At 47.1% G+C, this 20256-nt stretch overlaps 1 protein-coding gene across 1 annotated transcript in view; it reads left to right on the top strand.

Moving 5' to 3' along the window:
- The window catches only part of LOC126545824 (cell adhesion molecule Dscam1-like), a 710777-nt gene that overhangs the window by 582630 nt on the left and 107891 nt on the right, over window positions 1-20256 (top strand). The window contains exon 9 of the mRNA XM_055061988.2: window positions 1752-1886. Coding sequence (XP_054917963.2) covers window positions 1752-1886 — 135 coding nt within the window. The remainder of the gene's footprint in view (window positions 1-1751; window positions 1887-20256) is intronic.

Genomic DNA, 20256 nt, shown 5'->3' with positions numbered 1-20256 from the left:
GTAGCGAACAAGAAGAAGAAGTGACTAGCGCGCGGTGTTAAACAGTCCGTTCTTTTTATTGTTCCTGCAGACTAGTGCGTTTGTCGCTCGAGTTTCTGATGCCGTGACAAAATGAAAGGACACCGGCACGTCTTTATATAAAAGATCACACAAAAAATTACTTGCCATTTTCAGTTAGCTTTAAACATAAGAACCAATAATCGTGAATGCATCACTTTTGTTCCTGCGTTAGCAGTCCTGAAAGTTTGGGCGAGCAATCGGAATACAAAAGTATGACTTGCAAGACTTGATGTAAACTCCACACATGCTATCAACTGTGAAACTTAATTGAGCTCCTTCTGGATCGTCCGCAGCATGACTTTCTTTACTGCACTCAGCCAACGCCTCCTAGATAACAGGCTTCTGCACTCTGCTTTATAACGTCATGCTACTTGAACCAAATTTTCCATTGCCAAGCCCGACGTGACAAAAGCAGTGACGTCAAAATCACCACAGCTTACTAGGGAGTGCCCCCATTAGATTCTGTGGCAGTCGGGCAAGGTAGCACGACGTCATGAATCGAAGTGCTCCGGCATCGTGCTATCTAGGAGGCGTTGGCTCAGCATATAGCGGTAGTTATCACCAGGACTTTTCAGTGGTACTTATCACCAGGACTTTCGCTATATAAGGTGCGGCGGCCTCGCTTTTTTTTTTTATTGGTTTGTCGCTGCCCACCATTTTTGTAGGTAAGCACCGATCACGTATGGACCAGTCTTGTATTCAATAATTTTGTTCGCAGAATAATGCTGAAAGGCGAATGCATGCATGTAGCAGAATAATCAGCGAAGAGGTATACTCTCATGGTCATAGGTTACGCCACTCATTCTGAACCTTTGTCATAGGGAACCCCTCTCCCAGACACCTGCTTAGCCTCCCTGTCTTTATTTCTCCCTCTCTCTTCCGGATAAAGTATTATAGAGGTACGGGGTGAAATGGAAATGAACTCACCATTTCTTTTATTCATTCCAATTTTTTTTAATAATTACGTAAATTTCTAACGCAGCTGTAGTTGATTCGCTTTCCAACGACGGCATTTCGTACTTTTCTAAAAATAATTAACTTTATCTGGATCGGGATTCCGTCTACATTTCGGAACATCGATTATACAAATGCCATGGCACGTAACGAAAAATTATATCCATCCTGTTGCATGACCCATCGCACTGTTATTTGCATGAAAGTCCGTACGTGTAACTAAATATAAATCCTTGAAGAGGTATAGCTACTAACACCTGGCTAACTCAGCATCCACCCATCAACTAGTTGAGTGCGTACCAATTTCCACCTTGCTTTTTAGTCAGGAAATAACTTGCGTGTTTCTAGTGTCGAAACGTTGCTATTCAGCATACTTCATAACTTTGTTTGCTTGTTTTAGTTATTGCTGTCAGGAGTGCGAAATTAATTTGTTTTTCCGTCCTGCTGCGACCCCATCCAGAAGCCCGAAAATAACTTCCGTTTCTCAAAGCGCGAAAATCTTGCTAGTGACATAACCTTGCGTATTCTTTGGCAACTGCGCCGTTCTACGTTATAAACAGGCGCGCTATAAAACATGAGGAGTGGGCCCATCATCACAACTGTTTTCTACTCTCACAGATACCGCTTGTTTTTATAGATCTACAACGCGCCCCTGTTCGTTTGTAACCTGCAGCAACGCAGTAGCACTAGAAATTTTAGTGACATGAATATTACGGTTGTGCTCACTGCCTACGCAGAGGTACCCGGGCCGCCAGTGAACGTCACAGTGGCCAACGCAACAGGGAACAGCCTCTTCCTGACTTGGGGCGAGCCTTTCCGGGGAAACAGCGCCATCACCCGCTACCTCGTACAGTTCCGCGAAGCTGGTTCAGGTGAGCATCGTTACTGGTCGGAGGAAGAGATTCTGGAACATTGGCCCAGACTCACATCTTCACGTATGGATCTGAAAGCCTTATTGCGATTCTTTAGTACATGCGCACTGCATAACAAGTTACAGGTATATATATGTATATATATATATATATATATATATATATGCAATGACGTGGGATCGTTCCCCACCAGCGGCAAGTTGTTTTTTCATGCAGTTTAATTACCAATAGTTTCTCATTTCGCTGATTCATTTAGTAACTACAAATACTTTTCCCTATGTTGTCTATCGTGTCACTGTTAGTTGGCTTCTTATGATATGAGCAATATATATATATATATATATATATATATATATATATATATATATATATATATAGATATATATATATATATATATATATATATGTATGTATGTATCGAGACTTTCTCATGTTGCTCTACAGTTTTCTCAGTGACGCATTTCATCTACCTATAATATTTGAAAAATTGACTAATTAATTATGACGTTATCTAATTAGGCTTAATGAAAAAATAATCTGAGTATGTCCAAACGACGGCAAACAACATTACCTTGGTCCTGTCCAGAGAAGCGGCATTTCCACATTTTTAATGTATGTTCGGCTCAAATTACGTTGGACACCCCGTATAGTCTGTCCACAGACGTTTGGGTCGGAACGCAGAAAAGAATTTCTCTTAAAGATGTACTGACCAAAAAAATTGTTTGCGGATGAAAGAGGTTTGGGCCGCTCTCATGGCAGCCATTTCCCATGTGGCGCCCCAACTACACCTATTGAGGTGGGGTACCTTCGGGTTGGAGACGAGCACCCTTTTTCCAAGAGCATAACGGCCGAGTACCAGGGCGAGAGAGCGCTTGTGACTATTCTAGCGGTAGGTCCCCAGCGGCAGCACTTGCCTTACACAGCCGCGGCGGATGCTCTCGAACAAGGCCGTCTGTGGTTGGACAAGGGGCGCCCGGAAGCCACGCATGAAATCTCTATCGGGCCCCCTTTCGAGATGCGAACCCCCATGAGAAGCCGAGCACCACGCCAGGGGACATCACTGTCCACTAGAAAAAACGAGTGGGTTTCCGGCGGCACCTCACCACTTCATTTATTCGTTTCCCGCACATCAAGGTCAGATAAAGAGTGCTCCTTCCAACCTCAACGAGCCGGCTCACGGGGCCGCGCGCGAACTTGACCAACGCGCTAGCCCCGACCAGTCGGAAGCCGACTCCCTAGAGAGCAGGGACACGCCCTCCACCTACAACGAGACACTACTATCTCAGCCGTAGAACCAACTTGCTTCCTCATCCGTAGCTGAATAGAGCTCGAGCACTAACGCTCCGTCTACTACAAACGAATACGTATCTTCTTACATAAAATATATCCGGATACTTACACCGATGTTACTTGCCGCGATTGGGGAGAAATAGCCACGTCAGAACACATGCTCTGGCGGTGTGCCCGGTCACGCTCTATCATCGTTAACAGCTCGGCCAGATGGGAGGCGGTTCTCCGCAACCCTCTTCTGGCTGACGAACTCTGGGCGGTCCAGCAGGCCCACGATGCTGCCGGGAGGCTCGGTCTTCCGGTTCCCACGTGGGAGCGGCCTGCTTCGTGAAGACTCACGGTCTGCAGGACTTCTATAAAGTTTTACCATACCATACCATACCATATCATACCAGGATTTCAGCTCAGTACCTCCCGCATACGAGGCAGATGCTCTACCGCTGGGCCACTCAGTAATTACTCTGTGGAGTCCTCATTGCTCGATAGCGCAACAAATAATTATGTTACCTTTCAATGCGACCAGTTCGAAACGCACTCCCAAGTGCTAGTGCGGCTTCGGACGTGATAAAAAAATAGACTATTCACGTCACAGAAACCTGATGTGGCAATAAAAGATGGTGTAATAAATTATTGGTTGCGCTCTCGAGGAATATAAGCTTCGTACCATAATTATAGATTCGACAGCTACCTAAAAACACTGTGAAGGAGGTTGGCAAACGAAGCTGTAAACGACAACTAGAACGAGTAACCATTGCAACGTAGACTGCAATTTTTCACATAGCAACATTCACATGTACTTTACCTAATTATTAGCCTAAGACGTTTCGACGACCTGCGACTTGGCTTACTCCATTACTTCGCGTACCTGTATACAAAGAGTGGACGAGAGAGAACAGAGATTCACCGCGCCTCGTATGCACGCTGCTTTTTCAGGAGTCCTCACTATACGTGACCTTCCCATAGCATTGTCACAACACAGATCAGTTTCTAGGCGGGTTCTTCTTTTACGTGCGAAAGTGTACTTACGTCACTCCGTGCTTCGTATGCTACAGTCAAGCTGTCATCGCCGCGGCAGCTTGCGCAGTGGTAATCTTTACCGAGAAACGTATGCGGGGAGCGCTTCGTGCTTCGTATTGCATGAAGGCGCCGGAGCGCCTTATTATGTGGTTCGGATGCTTGTTTTGAGCCTGTTATTTATAGAAATGTAGGCTTTTCTTTATGTTGTATACGTGATTGCAAAGAATGTATGCTCTGTTCGCTTCACTTTGCTGAGTGCTTGTAGCCTCTGCCCTACAGGGGCGTGAGCCATAGGCGATGATAGTTTTCTGGCGACGTTATGCTACCAAGAAATCCCGGGATCGTAGTCATAGACAGCGTCGCTGTAAAAAAAATCGAGTAAAAATCTGGACGGAAAATGTTCGTGTTTAGCACTTAATCTTGTGTAAAGTGCACGTGAGCCGAGAGATCGGCAGTTCTACGCACCATTTTTTAGGATCCACTCCGCGCTTACGCTTTTTGGCGTCAGCGCAAGGGCACCATCCTATATCAATTTGGTGACACAAAATAAACTTGTCCATTGTCCATTATAAAATGGTTTCAAGCGGTTTGCAGAGGAGAACATATATACGATGACTGCTCCGTTCCCATCGTTCCGTACGTCTGAAGGTGCCCACAAGTTTGAACTAGTTCTGTGGATGGCGAAACCGCAACATGAAATTGACCACGTAGCGAACACACTGCATTTACAGTATGGCAAACTAAAGTACCGGAGCCGTGCACACGGTACACCAGCATCCCTTCCCCAATATAGACTAAAAGTGCGGAGTCGTCGTTAGGTGAGAATTCTGAATGCTACCAAGAATTTCCGACTGTTCAAAAAGTTTTATTTTCTACAGAACGTCAACACATTCTGTCATAACTTTTGAAAACATGCATTCAGACGCACTCCCGTATGTCGTTATTTTTACTTCCTATGCTAAGAAATGTTAGGATAATCGGCATTTGGGCAAGTTGGTACTGGCTCAACATCCTGAAGGGGCAGTGCAAGACGACAAAGACAGACAGCGCTGTTCTGTGAGTTTCCTGCCTTCTGTCTTTCTCATCTGGCGCTGCCCCTTCAAGGTGTTCGAATATCTTTCAAGTGTTATCGAAATGTCCGTGAAACGACCCTATCTTTTTCTCTGCTTTTTGCACACCTTTGAAATTTCCGCAAATTTTACATTTCGATTTAGGGGTCTGAGGGGAGCCTGGCAATACAGACAACGCAGCGGCCGATCTCATATGTGGAAAAATAGTTTGGGTGTTCGTGCGCGTGGGCAACTTCTAGCCAAGTCACATTAATTAGTCTTTCAGGGTGAAAATGTGCCTCCAGCACATGTGTTCTGTGGTATTTTTTGTAACTGTCTCAGCACTGAGCGAGCAATAGGCTCTAACAACGCGCGCTAAAAGCAGCTGTCGCGCTGTGACAAGGCGTCGGGGCGCCGTCGAGTTATGCGACGTGTTAGCAGGGCAGACAACGGCTACCAAAGATAAAATGGCGCAGGACAGGTGCTCCCCTGTGAATTTGTTTCTTGCACATTATTTGCGCCGGTGCACGCCGCATCAAGCAAGATAAATGAAACGCGGAGAGCTACAACATCAGGCACAATTAAAAAAGAAGGAAGCGACAACTTGCACTGGCGTTCTTATCGTGCTTTGTTTTGTGTCGCTGCACACGTGTTTGTATAATAGAGACCTCGACGGAAGCCCGTGTGGTCGGGGCGAAACATGAGAAAATAAAAAAAAATGCTCACTGACCGCATAAAACTTTAAACGGCAAGTCGCTACGCCTTCCATATGGAAGCCTTGTTCACATGCAGTGGGACAAAAAAGTGTAAGTGCCTCTTTAAGCAGGTTTTAGCATGTGACGCAAGCACCGCGCGTAAGATGGGGAGCGTGTGCCTCGTTGATACACGGCCCACGCTCAATCGAAACGAAGCAACCCTCGCCCCGTCTTAGGCGCGGGCCTCGCGTCACATGCTAAAACCTACTTAAACAGGCACTTCTACTTTTTACTCCATTGTGAACAAGGCTTCCACATGGAAGCCGAAACGCCTTGCCTTTTAAAGGTTTATTTGGCCCGCGCGCGTTTTTCTTTTCTTTTTTCACGCGTGTTTTTCATGCGTTCCCAATCATAGCCCAGCAGTCTATCCTTCTCAAATAGCCCAGATTTCTACGCTATCGCATTTGAGTCTTGTCCTTGACGTTGTCGCACTAGCCGCTGCGCAAACAAAAAATTGGAGGACGCTTAAGCTTCGCCTTCAAGAGTGGAACACGTTATCGCACCCCGTTCGCACCGCCTACTCAAACGCGCTCCGCCAGCCAAACGTCGCGATCGGCACAGATAGCCGGGCCCCGACGCGCCATGAAGGCGGACGCGGTCATGGGGCGAGTGGCGCGCCACGTGTCGGGGCAGCGCCGTACATTGTGAGGAGGGGGTCTTCTGTGTTTGCCGCAAAATGGTTCTGCGTGTGCGCAGAGCGCAGAAGAAATGTAGCGGAAACGTACTTCGCTACTCGTGAAACTTAGACTTCTGTAAGTTGCATGGTCATAATTACCGATATACACCGCAGTATAACTTTCTACGGCACGTTTCTAAGGCAACACTGCATTCACTAGAGGCGATTTTGTCCCGTTTTGGAGGAACGAACTCGTGGCTGAGTGGTAGCGTCTCCGTTTCACACTCCGGAGACCCTGGTTCGATTCCCACCAGCCCATCTTGCAAGATTTTCTTATTTATGAAGTGCCTTCTTGTATTTATCGCTCACGGCCAACGCCGCTGACGCCGACGACACCGGCTTTTCTGCGACACGAGCTCCTTAAAGGGAAGCTGAAAGGTTTTCCAGAAAAAATGAGTGAACATCTGTACATAATGGTTTTCAACCCTCCGAATTCGAATATCGTATCGAAATTGAGCGAAAGAAAGCGCAAATATATTTTATTTCGACGAAAAGTGCAGCAGCGGACACGCCCAGCTCGCGCGTCTCGTTTCCGCCTGTGAATGGTCGGGCGCCTCGTGACGTCAACTCTAGTAACCGACCGCTGCCGCTACACATGAAGCGCGATGCCGGGTAGTTTGGTACTGTTTTTCTGAGACGGTAATGGAAAATTTAGAGACACTGCGTTTTTCTGAGGAGTTCGGCGTTACTCCCTACATGTACGAGCCGATTGCGAAGAGCCGGCCTCTCGAAGAAGCAAACGATGCTGGTGCGAGCAGTGCTTTCGACGCGAACGAAAGCAAAGTCTTGGGATCTCCTCGTGTTGGAAATGCTCTTTGGTGAGTATGTTTTTTGCAAAGCGATCTAGTGATCTCGCCGATCTTTCGCCGATCTAGTGAGCTCGTTTCCGGTCAAACAACTGTAGTGTTGTGTTCCTGCATGCCTCCTCGTGGAACGTAAGCGGGGATGCGATCGTCGGCATTTGTGCGCTGTCCAAAGCTGTCGGCAATCTACAAAGCTGGTTTAAACGCGTGAAAAGCTTCCCGGTTCATGCAGTACGTGTAGTGACCTTCATCTGTTGACTACCACGTTGACTACCACTCACGTTGATTACCACTCACGTTGACTACCACGCACGTTGACTACCACTCTACATACACGCAGACGCACCAACAAAGGAATGCAGGGTCGATCGAAGCAGATTACGATGGCACGCACGCAGAAACAAGCGCAGTCAGGCACTGTCGCGGACGCTGCGAAGGAACGAAACACTAGAGTTGACGTCACAACACCGCGGTTTCCGGTCTCCGCTCGCATCGTCAGCGTCAGCAGCAGCGCGCGGCATCCGACGGGGGGCGGAGCTACAGCGCAATTTCAACCCACGATTACGTCGCTCCTAATGGAAAAAAAACCCAAATTTTACCTACATGGCTTATAAGGTTCCCGCATCCGTATATGAGCGTCTTATTGAATTCGACAGACTCTTCAGCTTCCCTTTAACGCTGTCGTGTTAACACGTGACCTCGGTCTGCCTCCAGCCACTCGTTCCACCCCTGTAACACATCCGCTGTAGTGTAAATGAAGGATTCGCAGAGCGGCTCATAGATTTTAAAACGCGCGTTTTTAGGTTATCCGCAATAGGAATAGACGCGTACGCGGCAGTCCGCTTCTTCAGCATCCGTCGCTGATAGTCATCGGGAAAATACTTGCCTTTAGACAATACTCGCATAAATCTATTCTGTTGTTCCTCCGCTAATTGCGCCCGGCAAGCTCATTGCAGAGTTCTTCACGCAACGTCTTATCTCTTTTCACCACAGCTGCAGTGACGGCCAGCGCCACGGCGCTTCTTCGTGACGTCCAGTTTCGCGGCTTACAAAGGGATATCTCAAGAGGGTCCGCATAGGAGTCGTTCTGCAGACTGATGCGTCGCTACGCGCAGGCGCAGTGTATACCTGCACGTGCGCCTGGCTCTTTGCTCGCCTTCCCTTCGCCGTTGTCGGCGTGCTTCTCCAGTTCCCTTAGATATTTACGAGTCGGCTAGAGAGCTCGCGTCCGGACGCATCTGTCTTCTACGTTGACGACGGGAAAGCGCATACAAGAGCCGCAGTCTCCGTACACAACGTCTTGCATGCCGAATAACGCGTATCTTGTAACTTTTATGAGAGCTCGTCGTTTGGAATGTCGCCTAAATTATGAACCTAAACGAATTCCCTCCCCGGTCACCCTTTCTTTTTTCTCCTGTCTGTCTGCGATATCATTATTTCTTGAAAATACAAGCAGACAGGGAAGAACGTTCATTTAGCAAAATGAAACAACGCACAAAACAAGAAAACAAGGATGGAGAAAATGGGAAGGAAGCAGCAGCAGAATATTAACAACGCCGAGTCGGTTCCCGCGCATGCATGTTTTATTCGGCGTAATGGGAAATGCGGACGGCACCGCCAAGGCACTCAGTGGCTTTAAATTAGCTTTCGCTACATAATGAATCATAGCAGCAGGCGCACCACCGCGACGAGCAACAAATTCGCACGCCTCCCCCGCGCCACCTCTCGCACCGCCCCACTCGTCCCGGCGCCCGTTTCGGCCCAGCTCTCGTCGCAGTTCGGTCTACATCATTGTTTATGGACGGCTGCCGGGAAGGGGTGTGTGTGGAGCGGAAACAACGGCGGAGGCCATGTCTCCCCGCGCCGGCAAGCCGACCAGAAACGTGCCTGTTAGCGCGGCGCGCTAAGCAGGCAGCCACTGAGCAGGGGCCGAGCAAACTTCGGCAGAGGCCCGAATGACAGCGAGAGGTATGGGCAAAGTGACGGGGAGGACGAGAAACAAAAGAAAATGAAAAGAAGAAAAGCCAATTGGGGCCGAGCTTTATTTCTTTGTTCTATTGTGTGTTTGCGTTCCGTTCGAGTTAACCTTGTCACTTATTGGAATTGGTCTGCCGAAGACGGATTATAGTATTCGCTGTACTTCGGTGCGTGGACGAATAAACTAATAAAATTAATAACTATCCAGAGCGTCTCTCTCGCTAATATATTTAAATATCGCTTTCTGTGTTAATCCACAAGGCTATCCCCTGTATTTCTAGAACGTTCCTACACTCAAAACTCCACCTCGACTCCATGATGATGATGATGATTTATTGTCATCCTTTTTGAAACGGGGCGGTGGCAAACAGTCACCAAGCCTGCTTGAGCTCATCAAGTAATCCAATAATTATGGTGGTGATCATAATATCTATTGGTGTCCCCTTTATAACAGGCTGGCGACCGACAAACAGTCGCCTAGCTTGCTTGATCTAATCAGGTTCTACTACATCTATTGCCCTCTAGCATTTTGCCTGTATTTATTCTCGATTTTTTCTCTCTCCATTAAGCCTCCATTTCTACATTGTACAGTTACCTATGCCTGTAACGACTCCTGCTCTATCGGTCTGTTCCCTGCTTTCCACCAGTACACTAACGTATCTTGCTGATCTCGACCGCTGACCAGTTGATACTCCGGATAACCAGTTAATTCTGACCAGTGTTGGGACTCGGGGTAGCGCTTAGGCCAGGAATCCTCCATGTTAACGCTGCTGCTGCTCATGATGATGAAGTTTAGTGAGATCCCTTTTGAGATGTGGCGGGGACGAATTGTCCCCCAGCCTGCCTGATTTAATCAGGCTTTACTGCGTCTATCAGTACCTAGCGTTTTATCTATCTGATCTCGATCTTAACTATCCTATTTAAAACCTTTATCACTATACTGTACCGTTACCTACATCTGCAAGAACTCCGGTTCTATCAATCTCTTTTCTGCTTTTTTCCCCAACAGACTAATCGGCTCTTACTTGACTGCTGACCAGTTAATCCTTTTATTTTCTTTGAATCCCGACGCTTCTGCAAGGTGAACACTCCCTACGGCTCTCGATCGATCCATATCTTGGCATTCCATTACGATGTGGATGAAAGTAAATGGCAGCGCGGCCCGTCGACAGAAGTGGTCACTGCGCTTCACTGATACCCTACAACTTTATAGACCTGTAGCGCCATCTTCAGCCGAGGGTTGGCGCTGTGCTCAGCTCAGTGGATAACACAAAGGGCATGGCCCTTCTATCTGAAGTTCGAGCTGGTCGCCTGAGGATAAAGACATACAGGAGCAAATATTTGCAAACAGATGAGGCACGTGTCTGCTGCAGCAAAGATCCGGAGACAACTCAGCACATCCTAATAGAATGCCAAGGTATTCACCCAGCAAGACCCGTAGATAACGTAGACCTTTCATACGCGCTGAGATTTGAAGTGTATGGGAACACTACCCGTGAGCAGTCGAGATGAGCAAGATACCTTAGTAGAATCGTTGGAAAAGAAGCAGGGAAGATGATAGAACCGGATCCGTTACAGGTGTAGGTAAGGGTACAATGTAGATATAGATATTTAAGGAAAAGAGAAAAGATTAAAGAGATATGGACAAATATTAAAATGAAAAGCATGTATAGCATACCTGATTATATCGAGCAGGCTTGGTGACTTTTTATCGCTGCCCCGTTTCAAAAGGGATGCCAATAAACCATCATCATCATTGAATGGAGGAAGACCTTGAGTCGAGGATCGTTTTAGAATACGGGGGTAAGTCTCATGCGAGTTCATAATGGGAAAATAATTCACAGACGATTACGATACTCTCTAATGCGAAATTTGAGCGCAGCTCTGTACGTGTTTTCACTTCGCGATATATTGGCTGTCGCGGACAATCTGTCTTGTGCGGCACGTTGGAAACGGAGAGAAGTGTGACGCGACTGCCTCGCTCATCGGGAGATTGCAAGTGACAGCGCGTGGGTGACGCGCTGGCGCGATTCACAGCAGCAGCCGCAACCATACCTCGGCTAATGCACCGCTTTTACATATATAGCATCGTTGGACGCGCTCGCCGCATCCCATGGGCAATCAACCATTGATTACTGTCTGATGACAGAAGGAATTCATGATAAGTTGAGAGAAATGGTCATTGATGAGGAAGGGTATACAGCATATAGGGAGTGACCATAAACGCATCATTTTGAAAATGGGATATGTAGTTGAGAAAGAGAGCAAGGAGTGCAAAATGGAACAGTCCAAAGTTGAACGCTGAACAAATAACAAATGTAGTCACTTGAGTTGAGGAAGAACTTGGCAAATGGCCAAATAAAGAGTGGGAATATAGTGAGCTTCTAAGTGTAATAACGACAGAAATACGGAACGAGAAACAACATGTTCGTTAGAAAGGAAAAAAGAAACCGAAAAGCTAGTGGGACAGGGAGATACGAGAAGCGATCGCCGAACGACAGAAAGCATCCCGAGAGCACAGGCAGGCAAAGATGGCGCAGTTGCCGCAGGATGAAGTAACCAGTAAATGGGAAATATACCGCGAGAAAAAGTCTATGGTTCAAATACTGGTGCAAGCAAAATTAAAAGGTGAAAGTGAACGTTGGTTGTCAGAATACGTGAGAAAAAGAAGGCCACACCTAGAATATTTTGGAACCACATAAAATTATTAGGCAGGAAGTCAACAACAATACAACAACATATCCTAGACGAAGATGAAAACAGACTGGAAGGAGAAGCGGCAATAAATTACATCCAAAAAATAACAGCCGAATCTTTCCAAGGCAATGACGAGGTTGTATTTGAAGAAAAAAAGAGCATGAAAGAGACCCAGGTGGAAAAGGAGCTGGGGCTGACAAATTTCAACTGGAAGAAAGCCGAAGACAAAATTCCTAAGCGCACAGCCACAGGGCAAGACGAGGTTCCCGTTAGGCTGATTAATTAACTAGGACCAAAAAGTAAGGAAGCTCTGGTGAAAGCAGGGGAAAAAGCTTTAAAAAATAGACGAATACCAGACAGTTGGCGACAAAGTAGAATGAATTTAATTTATAAAGGTAAGGGGGAGAAAGATAGAATTCACTCGTATAGACCGTTCACCCTTACATCGGTAATATACAGGTTAGCAATGCAGGCGATCAAATTAAAGCTTCAAGCATGGGCAGAGAATAATGGCATTTTGGGAGAACTTGAGAATGGCTTCAGAATATGTAGGCGTTTGGATGATGACTTATTTGTTCATACTCAGTGCATTGAAATATCAAGAGTAGAAAGGAGACTGTTATATGTGGCCCTTTTAGACATTACAAGAGTCTGACAACGTAGACCGCAACATTTTGTGGGATATTCGGGAAGGGGAAGGCTTAGGTAACGATTGTCTACAGCTATTGAGAGAGATTTACCTAGAAAATACCGTTTGCGCTGAATGGGAAGGGATGAAAAGCAAGGAGAAAGTTGACATCGACAAGGGATTGAGGCAGGGGTGCCCTTTATCCCCGCTGCTGTTTATGATGTACATGGTGAGGATGGAGAGGGCGATAGAAGGAAGTAATATCGGGTTTAATCTCTCATACAAGCAGGCTGGTACAGTAGTAGGGCAGCAACTTTCCAAGTTTATTTTATGCGGACGATAGTGTGTTGCTAGCTAACAAGCAAACTCATTTGCAACGTCTGGCGAATATCTGTGGACAGGAAGGGAACAATTTAGGCTTGAAATTTAGTGTTAGAAAATCAGATGTTATGGTATTCAATGAAAACAGTGAACAGACAGTGGCGATACAGGGCCAGGAAATACCTCAGGTAACAGAATATAAATACCTTGGTATATGGATAAACGAAGGCAATAGATATATGGAAGCTCAGCAAAAACAATAACAGTGAAGGGGAAGAAATGCAGCCACAATGAAGCACAGAGCGCTATGGGGATACAATAGGTACGAGGTGCTTCGAGGTATGTCGAAAGGTGTAATGGTTCCAGGACTTACTTTTGGAAATGCGGTTGTTTGCTTTAAGTCAGGGGTCCAATCAGGACTCGATGGGAAACAAAGGTGAGTGGGTCGCCTCGCATTGGGCGCTGACGGGAAGACTACAAATGAAGCTGTGCAGTGTGATATGGGCTGGACTAGTTTGGAAGTGAGGGAAGCTCGCAGTAAAATTGAGTATGAAGAACGACTGAGGAATATGGAAGAAAGTGAATGGGCTGGGAGAGTGTTCAGGTACCTGTACAAGAAAAACATTGATTCACAGTGGAGGAAAAGGACTAGGAAGCTTACCAGCATGTGGCCTGTAGGGTGGGCAACACAGCAACAAAGAACGTCAAGGCCGAAATAATCTCATGGGTGAAGGCAATGAAAAAGAAACCGGACATGAGTAACTACTTAAGAGGAAAAAACGAAATCAAGAAAGAAACAATTTATGATAACTCAAAGGGAAGCTCATTACTTTTCAAAGCGAGATCGGGATGCCTTAGAACACGCCTCTATAAAGCGAGATATAAGAAGGAAGAAGAAGCATGTGCTTGCTGCGGTAAAGCTTGGGAAACTATGGAGCATGTTTTATTAGAATATGAAGACGTCTACCTAGCGGTCAATTTAGGCCCCACTGGCCTCCTTGAAGCCCTTGGGTTCAGCGAGAGCAGGGGAAAAGTAAAGATGTCCGCAATAGGCATTAGTGGAAGAAATAGGCATTAGTAAGAGGCGATTGGAGGACTGGTGGAAGAAAAGTAGGGTAACGACAAAAAACGGAGACGTACAAAAGCACAGTTCGCAATAGGGGATCAGAAAATTTGGTTGTGGGAGTTCATAGTTCTCTTTTTTTATTGTTTAACCTAGGTAGGACATTAAGCAGTATAATAGCAAGAGCTTGGTGGCGCAACCCACCACCCCTTTCCAAAGGGGGCGCTTGTAACATCCATCCATCCGGTGAACAGACGACGCGCGCTACTCCGGCGCCATCTCGTAGGCATTTTCGCCACAGAGCGGCGCTACACCTCTCACGCTTTCGCCATACCCTCCTCCTCCACTTTCTGCCCCATGCTTTGACTGTACCCTCCTGCTCCGCTTTCCTCCTCGCGCTCTCTTCGCTTTTCATTCCCCGCTGCACTCCGCGTTCGCTCGGTTACGACGCCGACGCCGAGGCACGCCTGCGCTCAACGCAGGGAAGGCGCTTAAGAGCTGTGCTCTAAGGAGACGCGCCCTTAGCTCGTATAGCCGATGCTTGTTTTTCTCCAATGCATCTTTTCTTTTTTCTACAGACAACAAATTTACCTTGTCGACAGAGTCACGAAGCCAGAGATGCGTAAATGCTGAAAAATATTCTTTCATCCATTCGAATATGCTAGCTCATTTCGCTTTCTAAAGCGAAGTTTTCTTTGCCTACCATGCCGTGTCTTCGCCTGGGTCAGTCGCTCGGTCGCTGGTCGCGTTCTCAAATGAATATACACATACCTGATAGTGCGCTACGCACGTAAAAATACAAGGTGTGAAAGCAGGCTACACCATAAAAACTGCACACAGATTAAGATTATGCATATACAACATAGTAGACACAAATACAAATGGTAAAAGTGGTATAAAATATACTATGTACAAACAGATCAAGATTATACGCCCACAAGATAGTAGACGCATACACATCATCATCATCATCATCATCATCATCATCATCATCAGCCCATTTTAAGTCGATTGCAGGACGAAGGCCTATCCCTGCGATCTCCAATTACCCCTGTGCTGCGCCAACCGATTCCAACTAGAGCCCGCAAATTTCCTCATTTCATCGCCCCACCTAGTCTTCTGCCGGCCTCGACTGCGCTTCCTTTCTCTTGGTACCCATTCTGTAACTCTAATGGTCCAACGGTTACCTAACCTGCGCATTACACGACCTACCCAGCTCCATTCTTTTTCTCTTAATCTCAATTAGAATATCGACTATACCCGTTTGCTCTCTGATCCAAACCGCTCTCTTTCTGTCTCTTAGCGTTATGCCAGCATTCTTCGTTCCATCGCTCTTTGCGCGGTCCTTAACTTGTTCTCAAGCTTCTTTGTCAGTCTCCAAGTCTCTGCCCCATATGTCAGCACCGGTAAAATGCAGATTGTACACCTTCCATTTGAATGATAATGGTAAGCTTCCAGTCAGGAGCTGACAATGTCAGCAGTATGCAATCCAACCCACTTTTATTCTTCTATGAATTTCCTTCTCATGATCAGGGTTGCCTGTGATTTATTGACCTAGGTAAATGTACTCCTTCACACACTCTAGAGGCTGACTGGCGATCCTGAACTCTTGTTCCTTTGCCCGGCTATTCATCATTATCTTTGTCTTCTGCATATTAACCTTCAGCCCCACTCTTGCACACTCTCTGTTAAGGACCTCAATTATTTGTTCTAACTCGTCTGCAGTATTGCTGAACAGAACAATGTCATCAGCAAACCGAAGCTTGCTGAGATATTCGCCGTCGATCCTTACTTCTAAGCCTTCCCAGTTTGATAGCTTGAATACTTCTTCCAAGCACACATTGAATAGCATTGGAGGGAGTGTGTGTCCTTGTCTGACCCCTTTCTTTATAGGTATCTCTGTAGATATTTTCCAAGATATTTCAAGGGTTAAGGGGGATAAAAAGAGAAAGAGAGTGGAAGGGGGAGATAACGAGAGAGAGACTAACACAAACAAATCGCGTACACTATGGAGTGGTATGTGGCGGCATTTTTAAAGCCTATCGTGAAGCCCCGTTGACCGCAGGAACCTTAGTAATGCTAGTAAGACTTTCAGCGCGGATGTTCTTTGGAAGCTGTAAGGTCATTGCGAATGTTCGCCTTGGTTAACTCATGTATGCATTCTCGTTGTTTGGTTGAAGTGTGTGCTTGCTCGCCTTCTCTGGGGTTCTCTCTGTGTTTGTGTATCTGTTGCCTTGCAATGTTGTGCTGTTGGCTCGCACCCTGGCCACTTCCTGAGAACGCCTGCTTTGGGAAGACGGTGGCCGGACGCGGTTCGGCGAAAAAGAGAGCGGCAGGGGCTCTCGCGCACTGGTTCTGGCGAGTGCCATAAATCGCGCAGATTGCCGCGAAGGTTTTTAGCGTGTTTGGGTCGGGCCAAGGCGGCGCGGGCGAGTCGGGTGGTACGAGTGGCGGCCACCGCCGGTGTCAGTTATTCAGCCCGCAGACACATGGTCCCGCGGCTGGGGGTCAGAATGTGCGTGGCTGAGCGGGCAGTGTGGTCTGAGACTTGAGAGACAAGTGACCGATCTCGTCAAGTGCCCGATCGGAGCGACGGACTGCCCCGAGGCCTTCGCTCAGCCGCATTCGTTAATGTGAACTCGCTTTCCTTGTTTACTACATACTCAGTGTAACCGCTAATGTCTGTCTGTAAATAAATTCAGTTCAAATTATTGACATCCAACATTTTTAGTCCCGGAATACCGAAGCAGAGAAGGGCGCAACAGTTTAGGAAAACCCGAGAACGTATGAAAACACCAAGAAGGAAGAACCCGGCGGAGGAAGAGACAAGAAAAACTTACTGAAGCAATGACCTGAAGCTTTTAGTTCTGATAGTGGACGATTGTCCAATTGGTCTAGCACTCTGCACATCACTTCGCTTTGGGCACTATATCGCGGGCAGACACGGATATTGTGTGGGAGCGTCTTATCGCTGCTGCATGTGTCGCACGTGGGGCTGTTGGTCATTCCAATAAGGAAGGCATATGAGTTCGTAAATGCAACGACTGACTGCCAGAACTCCGGTAACTTAATAGCAGCGATGATAGGGTCTGGTATTATTGGGTTCGGCATTGTCTTTTTTATTTTTGTTCTTTAACTTGGGCTCCACAATCTGCAGGAAATGGCAGGCCTCAAGGCTTGTCTGGGTGGCTAGGCAGCAGCGACAAACCCCTTGGAAGTCTGAAGGGAGCGTCGGTACGCAGGAGGAGGTGGCGCTTTGTTGTCCGGCGTCCGGAAGTCACCACTTTTGGGATGACGTGAGGCGCACTCAGTCCCACATAATTATCAGCCGTTGCTGCCGAGACACCCGGATGTTCTCGCTCCTGCCACGCTGTCTCTAGCGTGTGGAGCACGCTGAACTGCATCTTCGCCGTCGTCGACCTGGCAGCGCTGTTGTTTATCGGCGACTTCGTTTGTCAGGTGATCGCCTTGCGCTGGCACTGTATGCACTCATGTGCCCAGCCCCAAACATCTGAGTAAACGCTCGACCACACGAAGCGCGAGGTCACAAGGCGCTGTGTGGAACGAACTCCGTGGTGGCTGGCGCTGTACAATTTCTCGGTGGACGAAGGCGCAGTGGAATGAATGGGTGCTCGCATCCAGACGACTCGTCGCGTACGATGGTGGTCGAGGATAACGAGAACGGCATGTCACACAGTGTTAGCGATGTAGACGCAGAGCGCTGCTCGGCCAGCTCACTGTCACAAAGTTGTACTGTTGTACTCGAAGTCCATCATGCTGTCGACAAGGATTTGACGCGTGAGAAGGCATTTGTGGTAAAGTTCACGGGACCCTCGATCTAACGCAAATCAACCGTGTACTCAGAGTAAAATTCAGGTGGCGAATCTCTCGAGAAATATACGAGTACGGTTTCCCCGAAAACTAATGTCAAGGGTTCATTGTCTGTTGGGACGGGAAAAGTTATGCCATTGAGGCACGAATCTCAAGTGCCATACGGCCAGGTATGCAGTCAAAAGTTCACGGCCATAACGTGCTGTAGCGCGTTTCCTGGAGCTTGAGTTGTTGAGCGAAAAAAACGAGCAAGCATCAAGAGCCGTGTTGGTACTGCTAGAGAATGACGCCAACATCAATGGAAGAAACACCGGTGGCCAGACGTGTCGGCGCTTCTGTCAGCGTGTGCCTGAGTGTTCTTAGCAGCTGTGGATTCCTCATTGGCACCAGGCGTTCCCTTAAGTGAGGCTGAAGGAGACGCCTGCACTTCAAAAAGTTGGAAAGTTGAAGGATTATCGGCACTATCTTGGGCAGAAAACTATGATGGAAATTCAAAAGATCGAGAAACTCTCGCAACCTTAGAATCGACGTCGGACGAGATAAGTCCCGCAGCGCCTGTAAATTTTTTTTTCCAACGTACAGATGCCATCATATGTCCAATGGTGGCCAAGTAAAATGTCATCAACACCGAAGGCGCAGTTGGCTGGAATGACGATGAAGCGGTGTTTCTGAAGTCGTGCAAATAGCGTGCGCAGGTGGGAAGCATGTTGGTCATGAGAAGAACTTGCTACCCGCAGGTCATCTGTTGTAGAATGAACAAAATTAAGCACTTTGAATGACATCTTTGGGGAACCGCTGGAATCCCTTTGCACCGAGTTCCTCAGTCGAAACAGCACGCGCAGATACCCGAAAATGCCAAACGGTGTAACAATGTCAGTAGAGATATTGTCTATTTTTATACCGCCACTGGACAAGCTGTTGACCATGAACTCATCTGTGCTTGCGTGTTTTCGAACTGGCTATATAGTGCTGCTTACCGAAAGGCGCGAAGCACCGTCGCATAGCATAGTAGTACACCTACAAAATGAGAAGTTTGAGGCGATTGTTGATCACTTGATGATCACTTGACTAGGAGGTATTTAGAAAGGCGGAATAATGTTGGCTAAAGGTAGAGTAAATGGGCCGGCTACACGTAAAAAACCAGCCCGCGATGCCATCGAGCACCTTCAATAGACCCATCGGTACCAACGCATCAGCCTTTGTAGAAAAAAAAAAAAATGTTTTCTCACACATGACTATGGGTGACTTCAGTACACGGCCACCCAACTTGCTTAGAAGAGGAAGGCGAACTCACAGCCTTGTCCTCTAGAGCTTTCTTGTGTCATTAGTTTACTGGCTCAAAATGACGCGGGTAGGACTAAGTTACACTCATGCTATTATAGGGGCTTCGATTCTTTTGGCAGCAGAGCTATACTTCCGGATACGGTGGCACAGACGATCATTCATTCAACGTAAATATGCTAAATGCGCAAACTAGAAACCAGTTTTTGTCTCAATCTCCTGCACAAGCACAAAGGACCTAATAAGAAACATGTGATTTGTTTCTAACCATGGAAATGAGTAAACAGTACGTGCTGATTGTGCTCTGTTTGCGTTCTCTTCTCCACTCGATGCTTTCCTCCGTGGTAATATCGGCACGCTAAAAGGGTTTCCAGCATGCCATGGCTAATTCAGTGCGTTCTGCCTAGGGGAACTGCTATTTTTGCGTAACGCGTCGCCCACGACAGACGCAAAAATAATTACTCGCGTGTGAACAAAAGTGAATAACACAGCCTCGCGTGGCCGCTGTCTTTCCGTCGCCTATCGCGGAGCAGTGAAAACAAAAGGGTACCGGAGGCCTACAGGCTTAGTATTGTTATCTCCGAGTTCCAGACACCGAAGCCGTATATTGAGCGCGTACGCCACCCGTCAATCTCAACCATATCCTCTAGATAAGCGTTTGTAAGGTACACAGGAGCGTCTGTTCGCGATGAACACAATATAAGCTAAGAACTGCAGGTTAATTCAAAGAGACGCTTTGGCACTTTCGTACCTGAAGTTCCTACCTCTATTTAGGCTTTTGCTTCTGGCGCGAGCTGGCAGTGTTGTTGCTCTTTCTCTTCTATTGGTATTTTTTATTTCTGTCGCTCTCTGGGTACACGTGGGAACCATGGAACGAAAGTGTGACAAAACCGCTTCCGGAGATGACGCGCTCCTTCGGCTTGCCTAACGTTCCTTTTTTTTTCATCGTTATACCCCATCTAGTGGACGTTTTAATCTGGTA

This window comes from Dermacentor andersoni, chromosome 1 (assembly GCF_023375885.2).
Source record: "Dermacentor andersoni chromosome 1, qqDerAnde1_hic_scaffold, whole genome shotgun sequence".
Classification (NCBI taxonomy): domain Eukaryota; kingdom Metazoa; phylum Arthropoda; class Arachnida; order Ixodida; family Ixodidae; genus Dermacentor; species Dermacentor andersoni.
The sequence above is the reverse complement of the archived record's forward strand: the minus strand, read 5'-3'. Positions and strand labels throughout refer to the sequence as shown.